Source organism: Molothrus ater, chromosome 5, assembly GCF_012460135.2.
Source record: "Molothrus ater isolate BHLD 08-10-18 breed brown headed cowbird chromosome 5, BPBGC_Mater_1.1, whole genome shotgun sequence".
Taxonomy (NCBI): Eukaryota; Metazoa; Chordata; class Aves; order Passeriformes; family Icteridae; genus Molothrus; species Molothrus ater.
Window position 1 is genome coordinate 13,139,501 of NC_050482.2, and position 16,771 is coordinate 13,156,271.

The 16,771-nt window shown below is 39.5% G+C and overlaps 1 protein-coding gene across 2 annotated transcripts in view; it reads right to left on the bottom strand.

Moving 5' to 3' along the window:
- The window catches only part of RELN (reelin), a 284,743-nt gene that overhangs the window by 163,703 nt on the left and 104,269 nt on the right, over window positions 1–16,771 (bottom strand). For both annotated transcript variants that reach the window (XM_036400286.2, XM_054514804.1), the window contains exon 4: window positions 6,900–6,970. In XM_036400286.2, coding sequence (XP_036256179.1) covers window positions 6,900–6,970 — 71 coding nt within the window. The remainder of the gene's footprint in view (window positions 1–6,899; window positions 6,971–16,771) is intronic.

A 16,771-nucleotide genomic window follows, 5' to 3' on the forward strand; every position in this document is an offset into this window, starting at 1 on the left:
AAACTTTACTGCAGCTGAGAGAAAACACCTCCTTAAGAGTCTGTTGCTGTTCAGAAATCGGAAATATTTTTTCCTTTTCGTGGCTAACTTGCTCCATTTTTACACAAGAAAGTCACCTGTGCTGCTTTGTCTTCCCCAGCAAAAATGCCAATAATGACTCCAGCAATGGTCAAGACCCCTCATCATGCTGGTACAAAATCTGGAGAAATAAAACTATTGCATGTTAAGCTTGGCACTGTCTCCAGAATAGGAGACTGGACTGCACTGGTGAATCCTACAGTGCAAACTGCATTTGTCCCTTGCAGCCCCAGGTACTGTGTTTCTCCCTGGGAATGTGTAAATTTCACCAGAAACCTTTTAAAAATTATTTGCACAAATAAATGGATCAAACCGGACTAACTGAATAATTTCCCAGATTGAGCAACACCAACTGTTCTGTATTTTGCCTGCAGGAAAAGAAGCACATTATGGCATGGGATTTGTAATACTCCTGTAATACTCCTGTTCCAAGAGGCTAGGTTTAAAATAAAATCTCTGTTCCTGCTATCTGAATCCCTCCTTCTCAGTAGTTCCAGAGCAGTACTGAGGGGTGATCTGCTGTGAGCACAGGGGTGGCTGAGAGCCATCCTGCCAGTGCTCCCCTGCGAGGAGCGTGGTCGTGCCAGCACACACCATGGGCAGACTCAGCTGCCCAAGCAAATTTCATTTGAAAGTAGCTCAACAGAAAGAGACCACCTTCTCCAAGGAGAGCAGTTCAGACCTCCAAATGAGAAGGGAGGGCTGTGGTATCATTCACCCCAGGTTGCTTGGCATGGCTCTTTTCAAAGAGGCTTTCTCCAGACAAGGATACACACTGTCATGAATGAAATGATTTCAAATTATTGCAAAATTTCAGCATTCAGCAAAAAGGCACAGGCATAGCACAAACTTGGCATCTTTACATTTGCAAATTGACTTCACCATTATTTAATAAAACTGGCTGTTTACGTGATTAAAAAATACAGACTTGGGATCTAAGATTTTTTCCTGAAATGGCTCTTCCACCATATGCATAGTACATTGCACACCAAAACTGTGACCAACAGAATGAAAGGAAATAAATTGTGCAGGTCCATACTAATGCTACTGATCAATCATTTAAAAATTAGAGGTGGAACTAAGCAAACACTTCATGTTAGACAAAAATGTTGTTACAAGTATAGACTTTATGCTGGGGAGAGGTTTCCTAAATCTTTACAGGATCTAAGAAGCCCAAGTATTTTTGCCTCAGGTATTCTGATTGTAATTCAAATTCCTGAGCTGAATATGAGAAAAGACTGTGAGGGTACCATTCAATGAGTGATAAACATGGACTTTATTCTCTCTATGAATAATTTCTGTATTGCATTTTATATTTCATTGCAAAACAACAGCACTGGGATGATCTTCAATTGTATTTAAGGCCCACAAATAATAGAAATTCAAAACATTACACAAAACTAATAGTAGTTTTTAAAATATTAGTTATAAAAATTGTAGTTGTTTTAAAATATTTTCCAATCTGCCTTTCTAATCAATTTATAGAACTACTTACTTTAAAATAACATGGATTTTTCTATAAGCCATACAGTGGGGCTCAAGTCAAATGAAGTTTTTTTGTACAATATGACAAAGATAAAAGAAATGCTACAGTGCAGAGTAGCTATACAGTGCAAAGATATAAATTTATAATTTAAAAGGAATTATACAATACTTCAGACTGAGAGGGAAAAAGAAAGACCATCTCAGTTCATATTTTAAACCATTATTCACTTTGCTAGATGTTCCTTAGGCACATGGTTGGGTGGTTTTAAATTTAGACCCAGTATTTGTGTGGCTCCAAATTGCATCTTAGCTTGAATGAGAATGTTGTACCTTTTTAAAAAGTAAAGTAAATGAATTTATTATTTGATTTTCAACCAGCACCCTGGGAATATACAGAGCTTTACAAGAGATGAATTGTACTGAGCAAAGAATGGAAGTGAGCTCAACTGAGGTCACAATCTAAGAGGTATCAGCAAATACAATATGAGGAAATGTAAGGAAATGTTGAGTGCTTGCCTTGTCTTACAAGACAGTCCCTTTGGCAAGGAAAAGCAGAGAAGAAAGGATACAATACAAAGTGATTCAGAGAGAGAAAGGCCACAGTCAAACTGAAAGCATGAGAATCTTGAGGAAGATAATGGGAAATTCAAAAGTCAATGGGGTCATTGTAGAGCTCTGTGTCACTGGGATGAGGGAGAATGGAGGAATGTTTTGGAGTAAAAGGTTAATTTTTTCTGTGGGTGAAATAAGGCTGCTGAAAGGTTAAGCCAATTTAAATATGCCCCTTTTTGGTTAAACTGGAAGGGAGGGAAATATTAAAGTAGTGGGAAGGGAATGTCATCTTCTAGAAACTGGAATGTGAGGAGGAAAGAAACAATTTGTTGGTGGTCTTGTTGTCAGTGAAAAGATAAAAGCCAAAATCATTAAACATGGTGATAGTCAACTCTTAAGTAACATTAGTCCCCATTCAGATAAAAAGAGGAAGCATAAGGCAAATTAAACACAGAAACATCAATTTGTACTATTGACAGTCATATTCCATAGAGTTCTGGGGTCAAGATTTTGTATAGGTATAAGTAGAAAATGCAGCATAAGAAAATATTCTTAAAACCCACTAAAAATATACCTTCTTTTTTTTTTTCCTCAGAACCCTGAACTTTCTGGGTTTTTTAATATAAAGGGCAAGTGAATTACAGTGACACAAATGCCTGCATGCTCCCAGACAAACACTGTGCTCAGAGTTCTACAGCCAGGGGCCATCAGCTGTTGCTCATCAATTCAGGACAAATGAGGTGTGCAGAGAGGTGTCTTCTGTTTTGCAGATTATGAAGTCCAATCTCTTTGTCATTAGCAGCCAGATGAAGATAAAAAGGGAAATAAATGCTTTTATTTAGACTCCCTCCAATACTTTCTCTCTACTGGTAAACAAGGTTGCTGCTGAATGATGGAGGCTGAGCATCTCCCAGGGAGAGTCAGTGAGGTGCCCGAGGGCTGGGTTATTCTTGCTAAAACATGAACTGGGGAGCTTCACACCAGCTCTACTCTCCAGTCCTCTGCTCTGTAAAATACTGCTCTGAGAGCTTGTAAAATACAAGCCTGAGATCTTGAAATCTGGTTTGCATTTTTTTTCCAGTGTTCCTAAATTTTACAAGGTACAAAATACACCTAAATGTCTTGCACAAACATTCAGGCAAATGTTCTCAAATAAAAGACAGTCTGGACCAATTCTCAAGATATTCTCAGAAATAAATATGAATCACAATACTAACCTTACCTTATTTTCCATTTATTTAACTATTACAATGAGTTAAATATATGGTTTATTAAATATAGTTTTACTGGCAAGAATATCATCACTCATTATGATGCTTATATATCCTTAAAAGCATTGACAAGACAGCTACCCTTTCCAGATTCTTTTATATAGTTTTTATTTCTGTTGGGGTTTTTCCTGTTTGTTCTAGCTTAACTTTTTCTATGAAAATTTTTTATGTCTCCTTTCTTCAGTATAATTCTCATAAAATTAAAAGCTTACATCAGCTCTCAAACATCAGCTCTCCCTAGCTTCCTAAAATATGTATTATATTCTGAACACAAAGCTTTTAAAGCAATTATTTTACTTTCTTTGGTGTCTTTCCCTATGGCATCATTTCTTACTACATTTGCATTATACACATGGCATTGCCATCCCTTAACACCACCCTTTATCATCCTCTAATTCTTTTCAAAATATAAAAAATCACTTTCCTTTTACTGCACAAATTCCATTAACTCTATCAGGATTTATTAATGTACATCTGAGAGTGGACAACCACAGTAAACATGATTTTTGAGATTCCTTGCTACTTTCACATCTTCCTGTATATCCTTTTTACTAAACATTAGGAAGTCTGATACCACCTACAGTGAACATACTTATTAAGAAGATGTCCTGTAATAAATCTATGAAATTGCCCTGTGGTTTTATTTTTCTTTACTTAATATATCCCATCATTCAGGGCCTGATTTAAGTATAGTGATGTTTAGGGCTAGAAACAGACTATAAAACCTCATTTATGTCAATCTACCTTGCTGTTTTGCATATATATTAATATGATATTTGCATCTAAATAAATTCACTAATTCTTCCTGAAAGAATCCTTTGTTTACATGAGTGGTGTTGATGAAAATTGAATAAATGAAGTAAGGTCTACTTCAAAGAAAGCTTCTTTTCTTTGAATAGGAAAATTAATTCTAATAGTATAAGGATGATAATAGTATGCAGTGGTTAGAGATTAATGCAATGCACACTGTGCTGAAGAAATAAGAACAAAAAGGCAGAGAGCCTGGAAGGGGTGGGAGCAAGGGTAATGGGCAATGCAGTGGTTGAATATCCAAGTCAAGGAAACTGTGTCTGAGCTAGGAAACCAAGGGGGAAGAAGCCATGGCGAGGATAAAAATGTGTGAGAAGAGCCAAGAGAAAAACTGAGAATGCTGCACATCAGTGTTGCAGGGAAATCTGATCACAGCCGTCACACGCTGTCCATGCCCACAGAGCAGCACCTCTGGGTGATCCTTGCTAAGCCAAATCCAGGGCTTGCAGAGGCTCTGCAGTGACAACACACACTCTAGGGGTGTCTCTGAAGTGACTGTGTACAAAGCAAAGGGCATTGCTGGGAAATCCACGGGAAAGAAAAAAGTTGTAAGGGTGTGGAGACTGTGGCAAGGTAGGGAAGCTGAGGGCCCTTTCAGGGAGCTGGTGCAGGCCATGGCTATGGATGGGAGGAGGAGGCAGCAAAGGGATTGTCACAGCTTTGCAGCCAGTGGGACATCTCAGCATCCTTTGTACTCTGAATACAACAAATACCCAAATTCTATTTTCTCCTTGTTCTGCAGAGTTCCTGTGAACTCAGGAACAGCAAACAGTAACATAAGGACTTACTGTTCTAACCAACATAAGTGTTGCTAAAATGTTGATCTGAGGTTAGGTTATGCTCCAAAATTGCAGAACTGTAAAGCAGAGAAGGGTGAAAGAATAAAAATTTCTTTTGTCAGCTCTCCCACTAAAATCTCAGTGAACAGAATGTCTGAAGAAGGATTGTCAGGTCTTTATAGATGGATATCTACCAGCTTGCCTCTGCTTACCAAGGTATTTTCTTCTAGCAGGGAGAAATCTTGTTGCTTTGGCCATATTCTCTTGACCACATTGCCAGTTCTGACACTGACAATCATTTATTTACCTTCAGCTTGCTTGTGCATGGCTTTCACCATCCTGGTCACTGCCAGCTCTTTGTCACTGCCATCAATGTGACTCTCTCTGCCCTCTCCCTTCCTTACCTGTTCTGGCTGCCCCAGACTGCCTTTGGCTGTGGGTTGCTCACTCTGCAGTTATGCCTTGGAGAATTTAATCTGTTTCTGTTCTGGTTTTTTGTCACTTTACACTGGATACTCTGCATATTCACTTTTCCACTCTTGACTCACATCCATCCAGGAAGCAGCCTGTGTGAGATACCCTCCCCATCATCCTCAGCACATCCCAAATTCTGATCCTGCCAACACCTCTGTTCCAGGTCCCCACACACCAGTCACTGAAACACTGCACTTCCCCACTCCCATTACAGGTGCACAACCTCCTGTTAATTAACCTCCTCTTAATTTTTCCTGATGTTCTTCCTTCCCCACAGCAAAAAACGTGGCTGGCCCAATCACTTTCCATCCAGATCACCATAACACTCCCTTCTCATTGCCAGCACTGTGTTATATATTTCTATTGCCTCCAAAGTACAACCAACATCCTAGCCTTCTAGCTGACAGTTTTTCACCTCTCTGAATCCCTCTTCTTACTTCCACTGAGCTACAATAAAAGTGAAAACTTGAATATTGAAGTTGAAAGTCGAAATATTTTTCCCTCATTATCACAGAGATACTATTGATGCCTTATATGAATAACTCAAGTTATGCTCCTGAAATAATGCTCAACAGCTTTTTATTGCAAAAACCATATTGCCAAACTCATAGGGAAAAATCCCAACCTTATAGCTCCAATGCTCCCAAGAGATGTGTTGTATGGGATTTTCTCTTGTGTGTTAATATGACAACACATTTCCCATTTTAAAATCTTTATTTTAAATCATTTGCCCTATGTTTCATTGTTTCTTTTCACATGGAAATATCACTGGAATTTTGCTGATATAACTGGAAATTCCTTTCTCTCCTGTACCAAAAATGATGGATACCTTCTCTACTTCTCACTGTCTTAATGAAGCATGTTCAAAGCAAAGTACTGTTTGTAGACAACAGATGACAACAGGACGTTTACTTTTTAGGTTATTCATTGAAAGGGTAAGCTGTGAAAACAATTAGATTTTTAAAGTTTGTGTAAGTCAAACATTTTGCTTAGCTATAAAAATGATCAAATGTTGTATGTGACAGGCAAAAATTCAGTGGCCTACTTTCACAATAAGGGAAGGCATGTTTTTCACATGTACATGTGTGAGCTGGATAGTAAACAAAGCTTTTGCTGCAGCCATATTGCTTAAAGTTAATACATTGAGGGTTAAAACTCAGCTGGTGGCTTTGACAGAAAAGAAATGTTGGCTATTACAGGCTGATTTCAGGCATATGCATAATGCTATTTAAAGTTTTGCATATTCCCCAACACTTAGCAGAGAGAAAAAGTGGGATTCCTGGATAGACAGTGGGAAGTATGGATTCAAAGAAACTCAGTTTCAGGAATGATAATAAGATCCTGATTCGAGGTTTTCTATAGAATAGATTTCATGAAGAGTAACACTGACATGCAGGTACAATGCAAAACCACATTTGCCAGATATTTTTAGAATTAAGGTGATTCTTACCTCCCTGTTCACATAGCTGTTGTGCTAAGGCATCCTTGAATATAACTTGGCCCCTATGAGTAGCTGTAGCCCTGTGAACAAAAAAAGACAACAATAAATAATATAAACTTATTTATACATGTATAATAAATAATATAAACTTATTTATACATGTATATGTGTATCTTTATGCATGACTAATCGAATCAGAAGTCCCATTCTGCTTTCTTTCTGTGTTCTTATTTTTGTGCTCTTCTAAATTTGTAGGATAAATTGCAGTGATCATTTTGTGCATAGCAAAAGAAAATTCCTAAACCAAAATGGTTTGGTTGATGATAAAAATCACTGGCACATAATGAAGGATGTCTTTGACATGTATCTGTAGCTGCACATAGAGTTTCTATATTTAAGGCCTCAAAAGTTTTGTCTAAAGAATAATTAATTCCCATTAGTGACCCACAGCTAGAAGGCATGTAATGTACCACAAAACTTGTCATTGCTTCCTCATGGTCAGGTAGAAATATAATGCAATGTGATTTGTTTTTCTCTTACAGAGCTCTCATGTTAGCAGTAATTGTTTTAGTTTCTTTCCAGTTATTCATTTAATCCCTCTTTTCCAAATGCAATACTTCACAACATCAGTTTTATCTCAGAGATTTCAAAACCTTTCAGTATTTGCAAGTGTTGTATCTGAAGTCTGATTTCTTTCAGCCAAAGTTCTTCCAATATCTGTCTAGACTCATGCACACTCTTCATACATGTTCGTTAGCCTTTCTCTAATTAATATTAATGGGCTCAGTATAGATCCATGTGAAGTTCTTGAAATGGCCTCTCAGTTGAACAGTAAGATGTTGAAAGCTCCTTTATGAGTGCACTTTCTCAGCCAGCAGTGTGGCCCCTCTAATGGATCATGCCTAGCTTGCTTATGAAATGTCAGAAAAGATCAGAAAGGAATGGTGTGAAAATGAAAATCAAAATACATTCTATTTTACTTGGCTACTAGGCCAGTTACCCTGAAAAGGAAGCAGAATAAAAGTAACATATCTAATACTAAATTTTTCAGATACAGTGGATGCCCAGGGTGAACTCATCTTCAAACTGTCAGAATACAAATAGGAGTAAAGGAAAACTTCTCTCGGACCAACTTTGCTTTCTGTACATCTAGGAAAGCTCTGTTTACACCAATGTGTGTGTCCTGAAATGCAAACTATGCTGACCTCATGCTCCTAGGGCTTTTAGACACTCTCTTCCTCTGCCTGAGGAAGGAGAGTTGTGTTGTTTTTTCCCACCTTGGACTTTCAGAGGCTGATGTAAAGCTGGAGCCTTGCCTCACCTGGCAGTGACAGTATTCTGGCCACAGCCCCAGGATCACATCACCAGTGTGAGGTTTTGGTTCCACTCCCTACCATGTCCCCCATTGCAACTACTTTAGGATTTTCAGTACTTTCATAAAATACAGCAGAACTTCATGCTATAGTTCTACATTAGCATTTCTATATCTGCTGACAAGACCAGTGACCATGCTAAGTACAGAGTAAAATAAAAACAAATGCACTGCTCCAGCAGATAAAGGCAAGAGAGCTGAGGCATTAAGTCTCATTTAAAACTATGAATTAAATAATTTATTTAAGCTCTGTTGTGAGGAATATGAATGAAACTATATGATCACTACATGCATTTCTGCAATTTACCACACAGGTGTATTCAATCATGCAAGTCAGAATTGGACCAAACAATTTCCAAAATCAAACATGTGCCCAGATTTCTTTAGAAGGACCAGATATGGTGGCTTCCTCTGGCAGCTGAAATGGCAGGGCATCCACAGCCAGTTTTGTGGCCAATGCAGCACCAAGAGACAGGTTTTGCAGATGTGTTTCATTTCTGTACCTAAGGCACAGAAGGTATTTTGTACAACAGTTCTATCCCCCAAGCTGTCAGGGTGGAAGAGAGGACTCTTTGCAGACAGTGGGAAAGAAAACTTTTATTAGCAGTGGACCAGGACTTGAGAGATGCTGTTTATGCAGCAGCCCAGGATACAATTCAGAATGTACACAACAATGATGGCAACCAGAGCATTCCTTTATGAGGCAGAGAAGAGCAAACCCTTGGAACACAGACCTCATGCAGAGGAGAGCTCGAGTATGTGTCTGAATGCACACTAACACCAAGTAATACCAATAATAGCAAACCCTGCACTGTTTACGGGATCTCTGCGTGCGTGTGAGAAAAAGGGGATTTGGGCAGAGAGCCAGCACCCAGCTGAATGATCAGCATCTTTCTGTGCCTGTCATCCCTTGCTTGACAATGCAGACCAGGAGCCAAGTGCTGCTGTTCCATAGCAGGAGAGATCTGCACCCTGGGGCCAGGAGTGCAGTGCGGGAGGGGCACTGCCTGCTGCAGCCTGAGCTCCTGGCACCTTTGTCTTGCCATGGGCATGAGTGCAGCTTCAGAGACTTGCTGAGGGTGCTGCTACTGCCACTTTAGCAGTATTGTCTGCTCCATTTTCTCTGGATTTGTGCTTTATTAATGGAGCGAATGAAAATAATGCAGCACGGTTATGCAGGAACTGAGCTACTTCTAGAAAGAAGTTCAAAATATACTTTTAAAATATACTTTTTCTGTATTGAACTTTCTTTGGTGATGTTCTGAACAGGTAAGAACATCACCAAAGAAAGGTGAGGTTCACAGAACAGGATTATGAATTTGGATTCTTTTCTATAAAGCCATGTAAGGTGAGGTTCACAGAACAGGATTGTGAATTTGGATTCTTTTCTATAAAGCCATGTAACATACCCAAACTCAATTCCTATATTCACACTCATATGAAGACTATGTAATATTTATAATAATTATTACAAAAATAATACTGGCAATGCCTGAAAGAGACTCTACTAAAGAAAGAAAATTGTTCAACCATTAACTCTGGGGTTTTGCTTTTGTGACATACATATGTCACAAAAAAAAAATATATATAATATATATGCAGTAACTTAACTGAATGTTGTGCTTTTTTGAAAAGTTTCTATGTTGTCTTAAATGTAGTTAAATATTGCTTAGAGGAAGGGCACTTACTAACTACTATTTGGTGTTACTCCACCCCAGTCTATAGTCCCATTCTGACATTGTCTGCTATTTATTCCCAGCTACAGGGCAAGTGACTAATCAGACCTAATGTGTCAGTCAGCCAAAAGGCAAGATGCATGTTCCATACGTCCCCAGAGAAAATTCCAAGTAGGAATTAATCTTTCCAAAGGGATGAGAATTACAAGAAAAATGGGAGACATCCCATCCTGTTCCCAGAAGAGGACGATCCTGATGTGGTAAGTGAGAGCTTTGAAAGAAAAACAACTGAGAGGTAATAAAGTTCCTCTTTATATTAACCTCACTCTTCCATTAGCCTAGATCTATTTGTGTGCTTGGGGCTATGCAAGAGGGGATGAACTGCTTACAGAGGAATAAAGAGGAATAAAGAACTGCTTACAGAGGAATAAAGAGCAACACAAAAAAACTACATCAGGTGCCAAGGTTCACTGGCAGCTCAAGGCATTGCTACCTCAAACATCAATTACAGAGTTTTTAAAAGAATTTTCCTCCCTAAACCACAACTATTTGAGTTAAAATCAGATGCCAATAAGGATGCTTGGTGCTTGCTCTGCCCTTACACAGATGCTTGGCCATCTGCACCTTTCCCTGGTAAGGGAAGGCACTGGGACAAATTCATGTGAAAGGGGGTTTCAAAAAGCCTCAGGGGCCCTACAGTAAAACACCTCATCTCATGGTGCAGCAAAGAGGGTTTTCTATAGGAACAAAGAAAGGGAGGTTATTTCTTACCTGCTCTAGCAGAGTTTAACCTTGTGCCCCCTACTAATGGTTAGTGGCTGCTTGTACTCGAGGAAATTCAGGGTGACATCCACAACCCTGGCTCCAGGAAAATCAGTGAGTGACTGTAGGAAGCTGAGATTGGTCTTCCCCAGCCCCACAGTGGTGCCCTCTGAAACCAGGTCTGATGCCAGCACAGACTGTGTTGCTTCCCCACCACTGCAGGGGACACAGCTGATGCTAGGCAAGTTATGAGCCTGGGCTGGAGCAGAAAATAATTATGCACATCTAATGATTGCTGTTGGCATTTTGGGTTGAAGTACCTCATAATTCACATTGACCTTATTACATGGATTGCTAACATGGTCTTGTTAACAGGTTGCATTTTGGAGAGAGTGTTTTGGCTAGGAGAGCACAGGCAGGAGGCCACATGGGACTGACCCTTGTGTGCTGCCTGTGCTGCCTGGCTCTGCCAGCTCCACCTGTGCAAAGGACACACAGCCACACTGCCCAGAGGTGGATGGTTGCCCTGCTTATGCAAATCAATGGGTTGATTTTTGATGCATTGTTAAATTTGCATGATCATCTCCGTAGGGTTGTCTTGTTTAACCCACTGTCTTTAAAAAATATATTCTCCTCCAATATTTCCTGATTAAGGGATCTCTGCATAAAATAACTTAAAAGCAGGATAGAGAAGAGGCCTTCAGGAGGATGGGGCTGTGTTGTGCACAACCTTTCATGGTGGGAGTGTGAACCATTTTCTTCCAGTGCCCTGCAAAGTTGGATTATTGACCATTTACTATGTGTTATGAGGTGAGGTCAGGCTGGGGTGCATTTTGGGTTGTGTTTCCTACCAGGGCTGGAAGCTTCAGTGACAATTTCTTCAAGAGCAGTCAGACTGACATGTCAAACCTGACTGGGAGATGGTGCTGGGGCCAGCAGGGAAAATGCACAGAGCCCTCCTGGCTGCTGATCCAAAGGCACTTGGGTGGGAGGCTTCCATCCACTGGTTAAATGCCTCCAAGTTGTTATTTCAGTTTTCACTTGACATGCAAGTTCAGTCTAATTAAAGCAGCAGAAATGAGATCTCTGTGTTCTGAAATACACATTTTGACTCTGCTTTTCTCTCCCTGTCCTCAATGGTTTCCTCACTGAGATGTTATAGAGAAAGTCATCTGTCCTGACCATATTCAGCTGAAATTGTCAGGGAAATTTGGCAAGTAAGATGCAATTACTTATGTAGACATTTGTTCAGGAGACTGGAATTGGCACACTTGCTCTAAAAACCTCAATCAGAGGTGAAAATTCTTCAGGGGGAAAGGACTAAAATGGTCAGCAAAAGCCAGGGTGTGTGCTAGAGGGCCAAGAACAATAATTAAATTTGGGGCAACTGTCCTGAGCTGAAGTTTGTGGTTCGCATGAATAAATCATATAAATAAATAATTACCATTAATAACTTACTTCATGGGTGAGCCTTCACACAGGGTAAATGCAAGAGGAACAAGTGCCCCCTGGCTTTGTCTTTTGTCTCTGAGTTTATCTTTGGGTGTTGTGGGGAAAGGGGACTCAAGTCAACCTGAAGATTGATTAAAGACTGATTTAATAAATATTTAAGAACTTTCTTTGAAAAAGATTTGAATAAAACATTCTCAAATAGAAAATAAATGAGAAGGGCCTACAGAAATTTTGTTCCAGTAACTGAAGAGAAAGATGGAGAGGGATTTCTTGCAAGAGCATGTGGTGACAGAACAACGGGGAGTGACTTCAGACTGAAAAGAGGGCAGGTTTAAAATCGATATTAGGAAAAAAAATCTTTACTGTGAGAGTGGTGAGGCACTGGAACAGGCAGGCCATTCTGTGGTTCTATTTTAGATTTTATAATTATAATCCATATTAGAGAGGATGGATCTAAGACTACAACACTGGAAACAGAGGGGTGCACAAGCACCTCCAGCCCCCACACATTACAATTTTTAAGAACCCTCTTTTGTTGTCCTAAAGAACACCAAACTTTTGTTTGGTTGCAAGGTGCGTGTACAAAAGATGGAGACAACATAACAATGTGTATACCTTAGAAAAGAGGTAAAAAAGTAAGACTTATCATTTGAAATTGTATATATAAACACTTTCATTGTCCTTTCTCTTCTGTTTCAGAGAATAAAAAGATGTGGGGTTTTTTAAAAAATCTGCCTTGTTTTATGTGACTGGAATGCTTAGAAGTTCTTGCTAACTGAAAGCAGATTAGGACAATACTTTCTTCCCAGCTACAGGAAATCCAACATTTTCATTAGTATTTTGCATTGTGTGATTATAAAGGAAAGCAAATTCTATTTTTTCTATACTTGAAATAAAGGGTTATTGCAGTGGCATCTGCCAAGCAGAGAGCTCATATAAATAATAGAACAAGCATCCATTGTCTCTCTACTGACACAGTGCCAACAACTAGATCCCTGTTTTCTACCTTTTTCAGTCTTTGGGAGAAGACTCTGTCCTTTTTTTAGGTTTTGCAATCTATTGTACTTTACAATTTAGTGAAACATCAATTGGATGAATTTTAGATTTTGATTGCATTGAATATTTTTAACTATTTTAAATCTATATTTAACCCTAAGCTAATGAATATATTGCAATTTTTTGGTATAAAAAATTACTGCTTTTCCTAAATTTTGCTTCCTAAATTTTGCTTATGCAGTCTTTTAAAGCCTATATTCAAGGAAGATATTATTCAATCAACTAAATTATCTTTCAAGAAGAAAAACATTTGTCTTTTCCAGTATGAAAAGAAGAAATGCTGCAGTTACTGCGGATTTTAAAGTTCCTGAAATCCCTAAATGAACATGGAGATATGAAGTAAATGACCTTGCAGTCAATGTATGCTTTCAGACTGATCAGTTTGGCAGTGCTGATCACCTGGGGGGAGTTCAGCAGAGGCCACAAGGATGGTCTGGGCTGGAGAACATCCCCTGTGAGGAGAAGCTGAGGGAGCAGGGCTCATTGAGCCTGCAGAAGAGGTGATTTTGGGGGGACATGGCAGCAGCCACCAAAGGAACTTGTGCAGTTCCTCTCCATCACGGCTGTGTTTCAAAACCAGACTGGATTAAGGTCCTGAGCAACCTGGTTTGGCCCTCCTTAGAGCAGGACTTTGGACTAAAAAGGGATCCTGAGATCCCTTCCAGTCTGCATTTAACTGCAGAACCGTCATTCTAAGGTTTTGTATATCTGGTAAAAGCAAAGAAATGAAAGCAAGGTTTGCATCTAATCAGATTAATCAACACTTGAGAACTGATTTTCACAGAACAGAAGAATTAACCAGTTCATTATGTTTAATGCTTTGCATGAATATTTGTATTGATTCTCTCTAATCTTGGGGGATATCTCAGAGTATCCAACAGAAGTGCCAAAGGTTTTACATGATCCCAGAAAACCAGGAGTTTACAGGTAGTTGATGCTCTGGGGTTTTCTGATATGGTACATCTTTAAATGAAAGCTTGTAATAAATAGCATACTCAGCTAACACAAAGAAAACTTAAAAACATTTAAAATTAAAAATAAAAAAAAAGAAATAGCATATGAGATGCTGGGATGAAAACAACATTAGTTTTAAAAGATCCGAAATAACGGGAGAAAAGGATGATATCAATGCCAGCTTTTCATTTCACTGCTCTCATGCCATCTGTACTCACTATCCATTTCCTAGTTAAGGTTTCTTCAGTCTGCTCGAACCTGATTTAGCTGCCCACTGCTCCCAAAGGACATTCCCACTAACTGTGGATGAGCTGGACTACATAAAAATCTGGAACCTTATCCCCTGCATTTGCTTTACAAGCCCCACAAAGAAATCTTCAATAGCCAAATTAATTCCCTTTCTTAAAAACAACTAATTTCAGCATTAATTACAGATATGTAACTGGTGCATCCACAGTGTGTGAGTCAGCTCACAAGGGAAGGATAAAACCTGTGTCTTTAGCCTAATGCTAGAAAAATAATACAGCAAAAATCAAAATTTCCACAGACTGCACCCCACAGCACATGGGACAGGTTTCCCTTCCTAAAGCTTCACCAAACTCTGAAATATTACACTCCTTGTCTAATGTTTCTTTCAGGCTCCTCACCAACCTGAATGTTTTCAGAGGACTGAAAAACAAATGAAACATAGTAATCTTTCACAGACTGATCAAAATCAAACTAAGAGAGAACCTAATACAGTTGTTAGTGAAGAATTGTTATTCTTGCTGTGAATGTGGTGAACCTCCGAAAAAAAAATGCAGGGTCACTAATCATACAAAGGACAGTTATTTCTCCTGCATGGTTTTTAATTTTCATCCAGATTTATGAGTTGGAAGAAAGTACACATCCCTGAAGACCATACTAGCTTACAAACAGAAATAGGCAGGTGAAATATTGCCTTAGGACAATAATTAATTCTATCAACCACTGGAAAAAAAAAAAGAAAAATCTGTGAAGTATCACAGAACTCCAGACAAAAGGAGCAGGTGGAATAGCATCATGTGCACAGCATAAACTGGAGAGATGATGGTGGGGAGCCTGGCAGGAGGTGGCTGGGCTAGAGGAGGGTAGGAGGTTATCTGGGGACCTTAGAGGTATTGAAGGAAGATTGAAGTGTAGTGTGAGGGCCCTGGAAGTGCTGTGGTGTGGGTGCTATTGGGGTTTACAGTCCTAAGACATAGGAAACTTGGATTCATGGATCCTGCTGCTCACAGTAGAGTTTGGCCTTTCTTCAACACAGACTTTTTTCAGAGATGCCCATTAGAGGGCTGGTTTAGGGTTGGGATTAAGAGACAATCAGACACATGGATGCCTAAATCACATCCAGCCTTTCCCACCCCAACCAGAGAGATTGAATTTAAAATTTAATCAGTCCTCTGAGTCCTTCCACAACAAGTCCTGTCCTCCAGCCCGGTTTCCAAACCAGCAACTTTTAGCAGCTCCTTGGGCTGAGCAAAGCCCCTGAGGTCCCCTTGCAGGGTGTAAGCAATAGCTCAGCACCCCTTGGTGCTGTGGGTGGGAGCTCTGTGAGCCACAGCTGGAGTCAGGACCCACCCTCTGCCCCTGCTGCCAGCTCCAGAATGGTTCGATTCAGCTGCTTCTGAGTAATTTGCAGTTTTCTCTTCATCCATCCAGGAAACCATGCCCTGCCCCTCACTGTCACACCCCAGAGAGGATCATAAGAAAATCCAGTCTGGAAGGGACCTTGGGAGGTCTCCAGACCAACCTCCTGGCCAAAGCAGGGTCAACTACACTAAGGAAACACAAACAGCTCTGCTACACCTTCTACCACATTGCCTAACAGCACATCAAGGCTCACAGTTCTGGTATTTGTGAATGCTTTTGCATAATAAAATAATAATAGGATTATCAAAATTGCATTTAACAAAATCTGAGCTTCACCTTCAGTTGGTCAGTCACTTGACACAGGCATAAATACACTGAACTTACAACTCATTGGACAGCAGCCTCCCAAACAATATACTGTTCCAAAATAATAAGTTTGAAACCATGTTTCTCACTAGGAAACAATCCATGATTTGTCTTACTCAGAAACAAATTACCCGCTAAGCCACACTGCTGCAATATCTCCTTTAGATACGCTGTGGGTAATAATTCTTTAAACCCATTATTAAAAAAGACATTGAAGTCTAAAACCTTTCTCTTAGAGTAAAGTAATAATGAAGAGATTTATAACCCTAGCCTCAAAAGAAACCAGAGTAACAGAGACTCTAAGGAAGAATGTAAGTACCTCCAGGATAGATGGTTGCTCTTGCTTTTTATTACTGACTAATTTTTCCTGAACACAGATTTGTTTTCAGAAGACTCTGGTAGAATGTGAAAAACACTAGAATGAATCTTTGTAGGGAAATATCCTGTTGATGCTCTGAGATTCTTTAGCTTTGTTCTGGTGAACAAAGAAATGGCCATACTGGGTGAAACACAACCAGACTTCAGCTCTTCATTTATTTGCTAATGACAGTTTCCTATCAAAATGAATACACTGGGAATTCAGTTCAGTAAAGTTGCCAGGAAGGTGAACTTTTCAAATACACACAAATAATTTT